General features: G+C 39.4%; 1 protein-coding gene and 1 long non-coding RNA gene across 5 annotated transcripts; one reads left to right on the plus strand and one right to left on the minus strand.

Moving 5' to 3' along the window:
* Positions 1–761: 761 nt before the first annotated feature.
* Positions 762–11,670, plus strand: zmp:0000001301 (acyl-CoA-binding domain-containing protein 6). Of its 3 annotated transcripts, XM_040053391.1 has the most exons (17): positions 762–1,131; positions 1,243–1,285; positions 2,140–2,218; positions 3,546–3,634; positions 3,918–4,064; positions 4,198–4,249; positions 5,162–5,262; positions 5,628–5,713; positions 7,276–7,357; positions 7,447–7,532; positions 7,626–7,713; positions 8,830–8,878; positions 9,059–9,149; positions 9,287–9,387; positions 9,557–9,641; positions 10,938–11,042; positions 11,408–11,670. In XM_040053391.1, the coding sequence occupies exons 2-17, from the start codon at positions 1,276–1,278 to the stop codon at positions 11,510–11,512; spliced, it is 1,356 nt and encodes a 451-aa protein (XP_039909325.1). In that variant the 5' UTR covers positions 762–1,131; positions 1,243–1,275; the 3' UTR covers positions 11,513–11,670. The 3 variants fall into 3 exon arrangements, with proteins under 3 accessions (XP_039909325.1, XP_039909324.1, XP_039909326.1); XM_040053390.1 differs by lacking the exons at positions 762–1,131; positions 1,243–1,285 and adding an exon at positions 1,961–2,033; XM_040053392.1 differs by lacking the exons at positions 762–1,131; positions 1,243–1,285; positions 2,140–2,218 and adding an exon at positions 2,892–3,184 and having other exon boundaries at positions 11,408–11,669.
* Positions 3,341–4,526, minus strand: LOC120747495. 2 transcript variants are annotated; one of them, XR_005699134.1, is made up of 4 exons: positions 4,454–4,525; positions 4,208–4,271; positions 3,828–4,019; positions 3,341–3,651 (listed from the first exon to the last, which is right to left on the minus strand). It is a non-coding gene; the product is annotated as an uncharacterized LOC120747495 (long non-coding RNA). The 2 variants fall into 2 exon arrangements; XR_005699133.1 differs by having other exon boundaries at positions 4,208–4,526.
* Positions 11,671–15,908: the final 4,238 nt, after the last annotated feature.

Raw genomic sequence — 15,908 nt, forward strand, 5'->3', positions numbered from 1 at the left:
AGGCCATTTTTTCAATTTGTAATTAAATTTTTATCACCATAAAAACAGAAATATTACATAACACAAACTTAAAAGATTTAAAAATGAAACATTACCACAAATTTTACATTATTCTTGATTTCTGGCTTATTTTGGCTCCTGATCTCTTTAATATAGCTCATTAGTGTAAGAGCTAAAATGCAGCACTATTGGCCAAAGTAAAGCTGTTGATAAAGAATCAACCTCAAACCAAACATCAGAAGATCAAAAGGAATCAATGACAACATGAAGCAGAAAATATGTCTTCTTATGCTAATGTGAATAAAGACTTTGGTGGGCTATAGAAGATTTTTTACATTTCAAAATGAGCTTGTAATAAGTAAAAGTCTTCCGTTTAGGAATGCCCAACTTAATGGCGTGCCAACATTTTCATCCACCTCATCATAATTCATTCTTGTAATAATTGTGCTCAAAATGGACTCAGTGAGCAGACTCAAACAGCTATTGGCAGTTTTTTGTAGCTTATTACAGTTGGCAATGGTTATTGATGACTGCCAGTGGGACTGAGAGAGAGACTTTATAATAACAATGTGCAGACGAGCTCTGCTGGAAATGAGTTGCATTAACTGTAGTTCCAAAGGAGAAGGAATATGACTGAGTATTCCGAGTCTGGACCTTTGCCTTACATATCTCAGAGGTGGTTTTGGGGCTAAGAGGAGCATCAGCTCAACAGGGGGAAATTCAGACACTCTGGGAATGAACAGCGGGCAGGCAAGTTTGCTGAGGTCTTTCCCTTACAGGTTAATCAGCATTGCTGGGAGTGTCTACAGTCCACGGGCAGGTGAGTCTCCAAACAGAAATGTTTCCAGGAAAGGGTCCAAAAAGGTAACTAGGGGAGAGACAGAGACAATGGGTAAGATGACATTAAAGACTAAGGTTCACTAGAGACAAAGGTGGCCTAAAGTTCATCATATTGGTAAAAAACAACCTGGTGAAGAACTGCTGCACACATAATACTAAGCTCAGTGAAGATGATGTCTGACCCGCTTCTATTTCTGTGTGTTTCTTTAAATCCACAGACACGGCCACGCTTTAGCCGTGGCTGGAGATGTTGCCTTTCTTTTTGGAGGTGCCTGCAGCATCAGTCAAGAGGTGAGACCACTGTTTATTTTTCTTTTTTATTCAGTCACAGTGAAGCATGAGTGAAGCATGGAGCCTGGGTGGTCTGTGCTTCTGCTAATCAGTCTTTTCTGGTTGATTCAGGAGGGCAGTGTTGTTTACTTCAGTGACTTCTACATGCTAACAGGTACAACATGCAGCTGTAGTCCTGATGTGCTTTATCTCGCATGCATTTTTGGAGGTTTGGAATTCTGCAAGTGGTATTGAGCAAAGTTTTAGGATGTTAATGATGCTGAATTTAAAACCCATTTACTGAACTCAGTTTTAAGTTCACACACAGCCCAGTTCAATTAAAAAGCCACGACAAAAAAAATCTTCTTCTTTAAATTGTACCATGATGATTAAAAACAGGAAAACAACCTAAAAAGCACCATAAGCTTTAGAAAACTGGGAGTAAAAAAAAGCTACAATAAATAAATAAAAAGAAAGAAAGTTATTATACTTTTCCAGTGGTTTGGAATAATTATCACATCTGATTAAAATTATCAGTATGTCCATTTACAGTGGCAAGGTCAGTTTTATTTACGCTACATAAAATATCATGAATACCAAAATAAAAGCCTCGCAGGGTTTTTTCTAAATACTTTTTGGCAAAAGCAAATTTATTTCTTATGTGTTTAAAACAGAAGATTAAAAACATACAAAGCAGTTTAGCTTTACAACGAAACAGCAAAATAAAACATTACAAAGAAGTAAAACACAAGTTAACATACACACACGCACAGCCACACACAGACACCGAGTGTAGATTTGTGAGAACTAAAAGGCTTCAAGTCTATTTTTGAATGTATGCACAGATGTAACTGACCTCGGGTCGTCAGCAGGCAGCTCGTTCCAAAGAAACATGACCACAGTAACTGAAAGCACCCTCACAGGTCACGGCACGTTTTTATGACCTCTTAACTTACTAACTGGTTTTAAATGACGTTATCAGATCAGTTATTTTGGCCTTTGCATTTGATGTTTTGGTGTTGTTTGTAGTGACTCCTGAAGATGTGACCTGGGAGGAGATTCCTCAGAGCGGAGACGTTCCCTCGGCCAGAGAAGGGCACACTCTGTGGTAAAATACAGCACTGACTCTGAACTCTAATTATTGATAGTTTAAAACATTTTGAACTCAGTCAGTGTCAGAAAGAAATAGACATTTTTTTTTAATAACGTTACATAAATTCTTTTCACATTTAGCATATTCTTCATTGAATCGAGACAGATAACAATAAATGAGGTGACTATCTTCAGAATTCAAAGCAATCAAGTGGACTTCGTGTGTCCTTCTGCACACTTGCTCTGAACACCACCCAAAACCAAAGAGTTTCTAGTGGTGAGATGCCTTTTCTCCTGCTGTGTGCTATATTTAGAAAAAAAGGTGTCATGGTTTTGGGTCTTCGACCCAGTTTTTATGTTTGTTATGGTTTATGTTCTAGCCCTATATTGGTGTTTCTTGAGCTCAGTCTTCCCTAGTCTCATCCCTGTGTTTCTCAGCCTTCCCAGTCATGTACCCATGTCTGTTTTCTCCCCAGTCGCTCTGTCAAGCCCATGTATCTTAGTCTCGATCTCATTCTTTCTACTTGTTTATTTTAATAGTCTTATGTTTCATGTGTATTATGCTCAATTTTGCTTTCGTTGTCTTGTCAGTCAGATTAGTGTCAGCTGTGTTCCCACCTGTGGCCTGTTCCCTCGTTATCCTCCTTGTGCATATGTTGTCTGTGCTTCCCTATTGATTGGTCAATAAGATCTAGAGGAGGTGGAGTTCCTGATAAGGTTTCTCTGGCTGGACTTGAAGAAGGCTCATTAATGGTTGCACAGGATCTCTCACCTGGTTCACGTTTGGTTACTTGAGTTATTTGTTGATTGTTAGCTTCGGTCTCCATCGCTTTCCATGTATTATGTAAATCTGCTCCCAAGCCCTTTGGTGCTCTATCTGCACACATAGACATGTCATGGTGGCAACTGGAAACAGCAACTGGTTTTCCAAGACAAGCTTTATTGTCAAAACCAAACTCCATCTTATGATGAAGCCTCCATCGTAATTTATTCATTTGTGTTTCTCTTGAATTATATTCAAAGCTCAAGGAACTCTCCTGTAAAAAGACAGTTTTTTTTAAGTTCAGTGATAGCACAATGACTGTAATGTTCCCCCATCCGTGTGCATGTTTTCTTCTCACTGAGCTTCTCCCACCATTATAAAAGCCCAAGACAGACAGACTAATGCTATCTGTCTTGGGCCAGGACACTCACGTTAGGCTATGTTATAATAAATAGTTCTGTTGAATATTCAAGGTTACAAATGTTGAGCAAAATAGTCATAATTACAGTTGTAGCTCTCGCAATGCTGCAACACACTGATGCATTTTTACTGTAAACACCATGTTTTGTTTCCTTCTCAGTGTTGTGAAAGGAAGGCTGTATCTGTTTGGAGGAGCGTCCAGTCCTGAAGCCACTGAGTGTCTCCCAGGAGTCTACAGCTTTGATATAGGTGAGGATGTACAGCAGCTAGAAGAAACAATGAACTAGTTTAGTTTGATTTGTGTTGTGTGTGGGTCATATAAAACATGACCAAAGTTTCAAATAGTGAGGTTAGGGTCTGCACAAGTAATGACTGAGCCAAAAAGTCAGACACTTTTTTTTCTACTCTTGGCTTTGTATGATGTCATAGAGTGTGTATATACCTAAATGGGCTTCTCAGGTACAGAAGTCGCACGCAGAATGGGCCCCCCATAGTGACGCCCATACTTCATTAGGTTTCCATGTCCTGACAGTGACTCTGACCTGGGAGTGCTTAGCGGTTGGGGGTGTGGCCCTCAGAGCTCTAAGACACTGCTCTGCTGCTGCTGGCGAAAACATCTACGTGTACGGAGGTGCTGTGGAGGGGAATCCAACTGATGACCTCATGGTGTTCAACACAGGTTACAAAAAAAAAAAAAAAAAATACTTATGCAGCTTTCAGCTTCCTTCTTCTTCTTCTTAATAAAAACAAATCACCCTATTTACGTATGTTTTTACATTTTAGATTCTGATGTCCTTTCTGCTCTGTTTCAGTGTCTCTCACCTGGACACCGGTCAAAACGAGTGGATCTCTGCCTCCTGCCCTGTGAGACTTCTTCTCTGACACACTGTCAACAAAAACTGTAGTTCAAGCTTCACAGTCATGGCTCAGTGAAGGAATTTAGCATCAGATGTCATGATTTGGAGACACAAAGACAGCATTCAGAAACAAAAAGCAAGCTGTTTATTTAGCTAATAAAAGGCCAACACGTAAATTTAAAGCTGAGGCAAAATAACAAAATCCAAGCACCTCAGAGAAATGTGAGAGGAAAGCTACATGTACAGGGCTCAGCTGAAAGATTTACAAACACAGGAACACAGCGAGGGGTACCGTGGGCAGAGGAAACCGCTGGGTGACAAGAAACAGGTGGAACTGATCAAGGATAACGAGAGAGCAGCAATGCAGTGTTATGAAAAAGCATTTCCCAGTTTTTAAGTTTTTTTTTTTTTGCAAAGTTCTCACACTTAGATGTTTCAGATTGTGAAACTAATTTTAATATTATAAAAAGATAACCTGACTAAATACAGATAGGTTTGCATAGCTTTCATCCTTTAATAGATGAAATCATCATTTAAAATCTCAGCTATCTTTGTACAATATGAAAAATTTGTTGGCTGAACATGTAAATGTGACAAATATGAGAAAAAAAAAAAGGAAATCAAGAAGGGGGCAAATACTTTTTATGTTATTAAAGTAAAAGCAGAGCACAAAAGAGATGGATTTACCAAAATAAAACAGGAAGTGACTAACTGAACACTGAGATAAACCGTTACCACACTCAGGAGCAGGAACATGATAATAAAAATGTCTAATCTAAATAATACTTTAGGCCCCAAAACTTCAAGGTCCAGGACCACGACTATCAGATTTTTATAAAAACAATGACAATTCTATTTTGGCAGCATACTAATCTATGAAACCCAAAGAATCTGACAGATGTCCTTTTTCTGTGTGTAGATGGGGTCAGAGTTGTGCTGTGGTTGGAGATCAGGTGTTCATGTTTGGAGGTTATGGAGCAGGAGGAGACTTCTGTAAAGACCTCCATGTTCTCAATACAGGTAAGAGCCAAGCTGAGGCATTTTCCAGTTAGTTTTACATAGCACATAATAATTACACTTGGTGGGAGATGGAGATGATCATAGAGATCCACTAAATATTAGTGCAGCTTTGGATTACTCGCTTTAAAATGACCAGATAGATTTATTTATGCAACTTTATTTCTTGCACACGATCAAACAAAAAGTTTCTATTTACACAAATGTCAGAGATTTAAACAGTGTATGTTGAACTGCATCAGAATTCACAGGTGTATCTAGAAAAGATCATTCATGCTTATATATACAGCAAATATACAAATTAAGTCTAACACATAACTCTTATGACTTCATCTGACCTTTGACCTTTATGTCCTTTGGGTTTTAAGAGAACCTGCAGTGGCAGAAAATGGAGGTGAAAGGAGAATCACCTGCAGCCTGCAGCGGACAAACACTGACTGCACACCATGATAAGGTACACACACACACACACACACACACACACACACTGAAATGAACTATATGAATGTACTAGTAGCAGAGGTGCTGGAAAGAAAAAAAAACACTATTATATATTTTACTTATTATTGAATTGGTGTGATTATAATTCATTTGTTTCTACCTATGCCATGCTTTGGAGAACCAGCTGTACTAAAATTAATATTACCGTAATATTAATATTTTTATCCATCCAACCATCCATTTTTCTGCAGTTTATCTAGGCAACAGTCTGAAATACCCAGACCTTCCTCTCTCTGGCTGCTTGGGCCTTAATATTAAAAGAAAAAAACAACACATAAAAAAAAAATAGTGTTAGAGAGGTGGGAAGAGTAAAGGGCAAGGTCTTATAGGGAGTTGTGAGGCTGGACAGTAAGGAAGTAGAAAGGGACTTGTTAGTGATTGACTACTAAGAAGTCAAGCTGGAAAGGATGTGCAACGTGGCAGAGTGATTAATGGCAGAGATGGAAATGAACTAACAAGTAAAAAGACTGTGTTGAGAAGATGGAAGGAGTACTTTCAGGATCTCATGAATGTAGGATATATGAGAGAGCTGGACAGTTACCACCTCTCTCAAGTGGAAGGGAGGGCAGCTGTGGAAAGGTACTTGGTCCAGTTGATATATCTGTGGAGGTATGGAGATGTCCAGGAGAAAAGACAGTGGACTTTTAAACAGAGTACTTAATATAACCTTGGAAAATGAGGATGCCTGAGGACTGGAGAAGTATACTGCTACTGATTTTTAAGAACAAGTCTGGTATAGAGAAGGTGTAACAGTGAAGCTGCAAGGAGCAGAAATAGTGATGGTAGATGAGGATGGGTGTAAATGCTTGGAGTCAGCCTTCTAAAGCAACAGACAGTGCAGTGAATTTGTGCCCATTATAGGAGCAAGAAATGCAACAAATATATAAACTTTATTCAGTTTGCATGTGTGCATATAATTACATTAGAGGACCTCCGTTTTCATGCTCACAGCAATATATAATAGTCCCTTTAGGTTCTGGATCAGCCATGGTTAAATATTTTTATCATCCATCCACCCTGACCTCCTCCCTGTGCTGACTGTATGCCTCCATGAGCTCACGTCCTTCTTTTTTCCCCCTGTCATAATTATTCTGACCACTAGAGGGTGTTGCCACAAAGTCTTTATTTTTCTTTATTGTTATTTATAGTGAATCTTTTCTCAGTGTTTTTAAAAACACTGAAATAAAGTAGCTTTATTTAGCTACTGAAAACTGATACTTGCTATATGCGAGCCTCTATAGTCGCTATATCCTTAAAGCTGTATAAAAATAACAGTATAAAAACAAGTAGGATATTATTTTTTAAATCACAAGAAAAATGGACAAAACAAAATAAACAAAAAAGCTGTTAAGACAGAAATATACAATTATCAAAATATATTATTTGTAAAGCAAAAATAACTGTAGCTTTAAATAACAGTCACGTTGACTCCTGAATACAATGTTTTGTTTTGTTTTGTTTTGTTTTTGTATTTATTTTTTTGTTGTTTATTACTGTTGGAAAAATCTCATGTAGGACATCTACCTGTTTGGTGGCAAAAGCACCAATGAGGATGGCACAGTGACGTCGTCCAGTGAAATCCACAAGCTCAGTATTGGTGGGTTGGATGCTGCAGAGAAGTTAAAACTGACTCGTGTAAATCTGAAGAGTTAAAGTCTGTAAATACTTCACACTGTGTGTCTGCAGCGAAGACGAAGTGGAAGGTCCCGCTCTACGTCGGGATTCCTCCGACCCGTCGGCATGGACACACCGCCTTCATCCTTCACAGCCATGTCAGCAAAAATAAAATATATATTTTTTATTTTTATTATTACTGTGATGTGAGATGAAATAAAGTGTTCTTTTTGTGCCTACTTGATTGGCAGCTGTATGTGTTTGGAGGGAAGAACGAAGAGCAGAATTTCAATGACCTAAAGGTGATGAAGCTCATTAACCCATCAGAGAGGCAACCAGGTACGTTATAGTGTATTAAAGGCAAACATATTTGGCTCTTGTTAAAGAGCACAGGAGCTGCAGTGGCAAAGCTGTCCACAGGATGGTGCTAGAGGAGAGGTCAAATGGTCATTTAAATAGGCACAACAGGAATGGATTCAGTTTTTACACACTTTATTGTGCAGTACTTTTAAATTTTAAATTGATAAATTTAAAATGAAAAGTACTGCTTTTTGTTTTTTTTAAACGTCACATCAAACTCATTCCAGAAAGACAAAGAAAGAAAAGTTTTTCAATTTCACACATCCCCCACAGCCACAGTATGTCGTCTTCTACATTAAATGCAGCTTTTGGGACTAAAGTCACAGTAGCTGTTTCTTTAGATTCTTTTCAAACCATTTTTTAAACACAAGAATTAACAATGAGTAGTTATAATAAAATGTAAAAAAAAAAGTCTTTGTGCTCTCTGAGTTCTTTAAAAGCCATCTGGCAAATGTCAAGTAGGCTGATGTATCTTGTTACCTCTCCACAGTGGAGACAATTCAACCTTGCTTCAGTCAAGGAGTGCTGCTAAAATTGTTCCTTGATCTCGCTGACCAAGTAACTCCTTATTTACTGAGTTTGGACAGGTAGCTGTTCCTAACAAAGTGTCCTAGTGGTTACAAACTTCCTCCACTTTACAAATACTAACATCCTTGTGTTTCTGAGAACACTCAGAGCTGCAGACATGGTTTTTCTGAACTGTTTGCTACTCATTTAAATTAGCACAGATGGACTCCAAGTTGGAGATACATATCGAGGATATTTAAAACAAACAAGATGCACTGCTCACAGTTTGGAGCCACAGCAAAAGGCTGGATTATTTTTTTTAAATGGAAGATTTTAGTTTTTCATTTAATACACTGAAATACAAGTTTTCAATCATGAAGTCTTAATGATTAATGAAACTGCCAATTAAAATTAAGCATACAACATAGAAGAGCGCGAAAAAACTGAGGGGAATCTATTTTATCATCATTATGTGAGTTTAATAGCTCTCATTACATTTACATCATTTACAGCACTGCACTTGCTCCATGTGAACTCACAGATGAACTTTGTGTCAGACTGAAAAACAAAAAACTTCTGTCTCCACAGTGATGAAGGAGATTCTGTCAGAGTTTGGTCTCCAGGGTATCAGCCACAGGTCAGCAGCTGCTGTCTGTGTGTGCACACCGGCTCTCTTTCATATGTGTGTGTGTGTGTGTGTGTGTGTGTGTGTGTGTGTGTGTGTGTGTGTGCCATTTGAGCCTCTTGTCATGCTCTGTTTGAGTCTCATATCTCGGTTTTAACTCACTGGTTTCATTCTGGTTTTGACCGTTAACAGCTTCACTCCCACAAAAGTTCCCAACGTCCGCTACGAGCTGAGCGAGGCAGCTCCATCCGTCCAGCAGAAGAACACGATGGTGAATCCACAGGTGTCAACATAGTACACTCACCTTCATTCATTCTTTTCAAATGGTGGTAAAAAGTCATGCAGATTCAGAGGGTTGGAAGACCGGGGTGAAACTCTGGTTACTATGCAACGCAGATAAAATTGCATTTCCTGCTGCAGGTGTTTGTCCACAGAGACTTCAGCGCAGTGCGTGATCAGGCAATGACAATGATCCAAACAGCATTCACACTGCTGGACCAGGAGTTCCACAAACTAGATCGGTACATGCACATCTTCATTTACACATTTAACTACAACTCAAAGGGCAAGAACATGCATGAGGTGACCCACTGTAGGAGCTCATCAGGCTAAAGGTTTAACTGCCTCACCTCTAAACATATTTCCTGTGCTCATCCTTCTAAGGCTGAATGTGTTTTTTTTTTCTTTCAGAGAGAAGTCAGAGCTGACTAAAGCTGCAGCTGCTCTGCAAAGAGAGAAAGATGCTCATGAAGCACATAGACAACAACAACAACAGGTTCAACAGCCTTCTAACATCCACCAAGTCAACAGTGAAGCCCCCGGGGGCTGGGGCAGGTTTAGGCTGCATGCTACATGAGTATAGTTTCAGAAACCTTGTAGATATATAGTCTTTACAGTTATTCTGTACTCCTGGTATAAGGATGGTGCTATTAATGTGTAAAAGCTCCAGATAAAGGGGTCAATGTGAATGTAATCCAAGCTGAAACTGGTAACTAACTATTATTTACAAATAATATTTACAGAAACTTGGGATACACAAGACAAGGGTGCAGATTGTAAAATCAAAAAAGAGGAAAAACAATACTGTTTAAAATATACAGCAGATTATTTAAATGGATAAATACAAGAAGGGCAATAAAATTGAGTAAACTCAGGAAAGAATGAGATGGAAAAGAGGTCAGTGACTCTGCTGACCTGCCTCTCTCTTTAGATTTACATATACAGGCTTCAGGCCTCAAACCTTTCACCTTTCACCTCTCATCCTCCTTGAATGGAGTGACCTCATGCTGCTGCCGAGCCAAATTATGGATCCGCTGCTTTGATCTGCTTGTGCAGAAATGTTACGAAAACGACCCAAGAAGGCGAGGTCATCGTATGTGCAGTTTGGCATCAAGCTCTAAAGCAACAAGAGGGCAGGAAGTGAACACAGGACCACTAGTGACTCCTGTTTTAGTCCTGTGAATCCCCCTGAGTGGACCACCTGTGATTGGTGTATTGTAAGTTTCTGCTTGTGATCCCAAAATACTGGAACAGTATTTGAGGACAAAATTTAAGCTGCTCAGACCCAAAAGTTAAAACACCTTTCAAAGTTTAACAGTAAAAACTGGAAATGAATTTAAAAACAAATCAGGAACTTTATCCTGGTTCTTGTTACATTAAGTCCATTTAATCCTAATCTAACCCATTAACCTCTTACACACTCTAACCCATTAATCTAATCTACCATGAAACCATTACATTTTTATCTGATCACTAGCCTAATTCAATGCATGAGAGGAAGTCAGTAAATGTAGTGCAATCCCGTATGATCTAGTTATTTAAACCTAATCACATGTTAATCAGTGATATATCGTTTATAATATTTTTTGTAAGATGTTTTAATCTGTTTTATGATTTATTTTACTTAATAGAGCAATTTTATTGTGCAATTCTGCTTTCGTCTGCCATTTTCATATTTCAGGTGTTTAGACCCAGGATATACTTTATTTACACAAGTGTGTGTGTGTGTGTGTGTGTGTGTGTGTGTGTGTGTGTGTGTGTGTGTGTGTGTGTGTGTGTGTGTGTGTGTCAGGAGCTGCAGGAGATGCTGGACAGACATCGCTCTCAGAATGAAGCTTGGCTTCGAGCGAGAGCTGAGGAGAATGACCGAGAGAGGAGGGAGCTCTGCAGACTCAGAGTCAGTAAAACAAGCAAACACACTAACACACACACACACTCTGCTTCACTAACATATTTTTGCATTTCATGCATGTAAACAGGAAACAAGACAGTCATTAAACAAATAAAATAAGTTTTCTAACTTCCTGGTTTACGTCCACACTGTGCTGCACATCACAGCTTCACTGTTTCCAGCGCTGGCTTTGGGAAACGATCAGAATGTGAAATCACTGATGTTATTTTCAGTTTAAGGTGTCTTTATGACAGCTTAGCAGACAAAAATCCATGGTAAACTGTTGTACATGCAGTCCTGTTCATCAGTTAGTCATTATTTGAGATATGTGGGAGTGTTAAAATTGATGTGTGTGATGTGTCTCTCCTTAGGAGGAGGTGTTACAGGAGCAGGAGAGACTGAAGGAGGAGCAGAGCAACATCCAGAAACGCAGCGAACACCTCCTCTCCATCATGCAGCAGTTCAAAGGAATGTGAGATAGATGGATAGATTGATGGAAATAAATAAATAAACAATTTTTGCAATCATAAGTTGAAAATTTGTGTCGTCATCTACAATTTTGTATTCGGTATCTAAAACCTTTAACTTACTAACTCAAAACATCTAAGAAAATAATTCAAAATTTTGAATGGCAACTCCCCCCCCCCAGCAACATAAACAGCCTTCCATAAGAATAAAAAAAATGGCCTCACTTGCAGCGGCGTCTGATGGTTAGTCCCAGTGTTAGAACCGTATTTATTAGCCTGATGTGTTTTTTCCTATAAACTGTATATAGAAGATGGATGCAACCATGATGTTTCTGATATTTTGAAGCCTTGACTCTAAATTTATGGTCAATGACATTTTCATTTTTTTTTCTTTAGTTTTGGTTAGTTTTTGTTTCTTTGGAGCCAGAGGTAATCATACTTAGACAAGAGGGTCGAGTGCTGCATTATTAGAAAAATACAGTTTTCTTAGCAAGCTACACCCATAACTGCCCACACAGATACCTGCTGAGTAGTGCTAAATGACAGACTGATGAAAAAGTAGAATTGCACTGACTCTGGAGCATGAAATTCTCAGATGGTCTGTCCCTCACAGAAAGCCATTTTTTTCTGTCAGATAATCTGACTAAAGATCTCCAAAAGGCATCTGTGAAGGTTCTCAGTCATCCAGGTCATCGTAGTCTAAGGAGCTTGGAAAGAAAAGCATCTGGACTTCTTTCGGTTGCTTGAAGACGTTTCACCTCATCCGAGAAGCTTCTTCAGTTCTAAGGTCAAATGGTGGGGAGTCCCAGATTTAAACCCAGTGGGAGTATCCCCCCACAAAGGGACAAAAGGACCCCTGATGATCCTCTACCTAATCACATGAGCCAAGGTGTGAAAGTGGGTGTGGGTCACAATCAGCCAGGGTTTCGGGTGAGCTCATTGTGAAACCTGGCCCCACCCTATCATGTGACTTCCTGAGGTCAGATGGCCCAGGATGTGAGTGGGCGTTAAGGCGTCTGGGAAGGGATCTCAAAACTGGATTATAGACATTTATTTATACAGAGAGTTGGTGTCGTAAACCACCGCCTCTGTTCACAGATGGTTCCTCACAGTGGACATAGATGGCTTCTTTCACTCCTCTTTCAAACCATCTGTCCTCTCTGTCCAAAATGTGAACATTGGCATCCTCGAAAGAGTGACCTTTGTCCTTAAGATGCAGATGGACTGCTGAGTCTTGTCCTGTGGAGGTGGCTCTTCTGTGTTGTGCCATGCGCTTGTGAAGTGGCTGTTTGGTCTCTCCAATGTAGAGGTCTGGACATTCCTCGCTACACTGTACAGCATACACCACATTGTTAAGTTTGTGTACACACAAACTTAACAATGTTGAAGTCCAGACGCTTTTCTTTCCAAGCTCCTTAGATATCCAAAATTCACAAATGCCATGAAATACTTGAGCTATTGAGTTCCAGTGACTCTATTTAGACAAAGGGAGAACTTAAGAGGCCAGAACTGTTTTGTAAACATGTTTATTTCTGCTGTAAAGCTGAATATTTTAACATGGGACTCTATGGAGATTGACTCACTTTTGGTTCCTCTGGTGGACACTGGAGGAACTGCAGCTCACACTTGTTTTCTTGTTTTATTTGTTTGCTGGGAAAAGTAGACACCATCTGAGTGTTCACAAGAAGACAATAACCAGTTTCAGGGTGATTTTTTTCTTTTTTGTCGTCTGTCTGTACACAAATTGCTGAACCATGACGAGCTCCAGAACAGCTGCGTGATTCACAGCAGAATTACTGGAAGCACAGTAAAAAGGCACCTGTAGAACATTTTGTTTATCTGATGAAACCGTGGATATGAAGTCTTTTATTCTACTTTAAAGGGGGAAGTTCAAGCTGTTCCACATAAACACCCATCAATCCATCCATCCATGGGCTGGAGCTTATCCCAGCAAAAATGTCACAGGGCAAAAACTGTTTCATAATTTGGATTGTTTAAAGCAGTCAGTATTTCTCTTGAGTGCATGAAGTAGTCACTTGTAATGGTTAAAGAAAATCCACGTTATAATTTAAGATGAAAGTTAGTAATTCCCAGTAAGTGTATATTTGTGCTGGACAAATATGCACTTACAGGCTGTTCACACAGGAACACAGATGAGACAAAAGATGAAGGTAACCTTGACTGATTGATGAATGAGGGGAAGAGAAGAAAGAAGCCAGCAGCATAAAGAGACCACAGACCTTGGATGAAAACTTCCTGGTGGAACCGCTGCAAAGAAACCACTACAATCCTTTTAACACAGCCGAACTAAACCAAGCTGAGATGGTTTGGCATGCAGACGTGGGAACTCCTTCCAAGCTGCTGGAGGAGCTCCAGTGGTGCAAAGCCGCTATCAAAGCAAAGAGGGGGCGACTGTGAAGAATCAGGAGAATCTTAAATATGAAACCCAGTTTGTTTTCCATTTTCTGTTGTTCGGTACAAACATTTGTTATTCCACTGACTTCAGTTCTGTACTGCACTGTGGAAAAAGAGTCAAAATAAAGTGATGAATGAGTAGATGGGCTTGAACTTGTGACAAGTTCTACAGCAGGATCTTGTAATCATTTTAACTGTGTGATAGCGAGCTCTAATTATAAGTGGTTATCTCTGTTTTCTATATGATTTTATTTGGTAGCTGCCACATATCATGAGTACATGTGATATTTTTTCATAAAGCCCATTTGTAATTTTTTGATGGTAATCAGTATAGATGGTGACACCAGCCAGAAAATATTATTTTTTGAAGACAAAGTCAACTAGAATTCTTACTTGTTCGACTGTTCGATGTCTGAAATGACTCTTTATACCAGTGGTGTCAAACATAAGGTCCAGGGGCCACAATCAGCTTGGGAAAGACTTAAATCTGGCCCTCTGGACAGTTTTAAAAAATGTGACGGAAAGAAGGCATCAATTTTGTACTCTCAACTGTATTTTCACAAGTTTTACACTACTAACAAAACACTTTCATGGCCATTCATACAACACCAAGGTAATCATGTAACAGATAACAATTAAATGCCAGATGTTCCTTTTTTTTATTTCTCACTACAGAAATGTGACTTTTTTTTTTAACAGTGGGCCCATATTTAAAAGGAATTTTCATTTTCTTTGAATTAACTCTTTTAAATGTATTATTAAATTAGAAAGAGTGTGATTAGTGTCACCAGCATTTCTTTATCGTGTAGAAGAAGAAGCACATTGTTGAACTTGTGCTCATCACAGGGATTAAATGTGAAGTTAAACTTTGCTACACTGACAGAAACAGGAGATTCACTGGCTCAGCCCACTCAAAGCAGGTTGCATGTGGCCCACAATGTAAAATGAGTTTCACATCCCTGCTTTATACTGTATATAAATGATGACATACATACTGTATATCCTTTTCTGTTGCTTAGGGGTGTAGTAGTAGAGGTAGTACTTTTGTTCAATCTCCTAGCACTTCTTACCAAATCTCTCCTTTGGCTCCAAGAAGCATCTTGTCCACAGCTTTGACTGCACACTGCCTTTTTAAAATGCTTTTCTGATGGTTTGATCTCTTGCTAATCCAGTGCACATGTTAAAGTGTCCTCAGGTGACCAGCAGGCCATCCTAAATTGCCTCGATTGGATTGGAAGCGTGTGCCACTGAGCTGGACCTCTCCACTATGTGCTGTTGGAGCTTTTTGGAGCATTTTAATGGCATGATCAAATTCTGTGTGGTACAGACTGTCTAGGGCTCCAGTTTTAGAAAGGGAAACTTCAGTATTTTATTAGTCTGTTACTCATTAACAGATCTGTGTTTAGGCTTTCCACCGCTACACAAACCTCTCATCCAATTACAGTCACTTCTGGCTGCAAACAGCTAACATGGTGGAGTCAGTGGGTGCCAGCAGCTGTCAAATTCAGGCTTGTGAAACAGGTTGCTGTGAGTTAGTGGTGTGGGAGATCTCTTATCTGAGCGCATGCTGGATTCAATATTAGCTGCCTTAATGTGGACCAAATTGTCCATGACGGTGTACAAGACATAGTTTTTGGATTGCACACTGGTGATTTTGACACCCTGTCGCTCCATATCATTAAAAAAACCCTCACTTTTTTACCTTTCACACTTCAGTGGTCAGTGAGTTTATTACAGCTGCAGGACTGTCAGCAGACATTAAAATGGACTTTTTAAATTAACCCATCAAAATGAGCACAACAAACTCCACTGACAGACACAGACAGAGCAACACAGGCCAGACAGGAAGGGCAGAACAAGCCAGTTTATTGGTCTGTCTGTCCGTTTGTCCTTCCTGCTTGTCCCTGTTTCTGGCTGTCTCTGTCTGTCTCCTCCACTGTCGCATTCAACAGAAGGACGGATCACTATTAGGCAGGGAAAAACAGCGTAA

Source organism: Simochromis diagramma, unplaced genomic scaffold (assembly GCF_900408965.1).
Source record: "Simochromis diagramma unplaced genomic scaffold, fSimDia1.1 OVJJ01000596.1, whole genome shotgun sequence".
NCBI classification, from domain to species: domain Eukaryota; kingdom Metazoa; phylum Chordata; class Actinopteri; order Cichliformes; family Cichlidae; genus Simochromis; species Simochromis diagramma.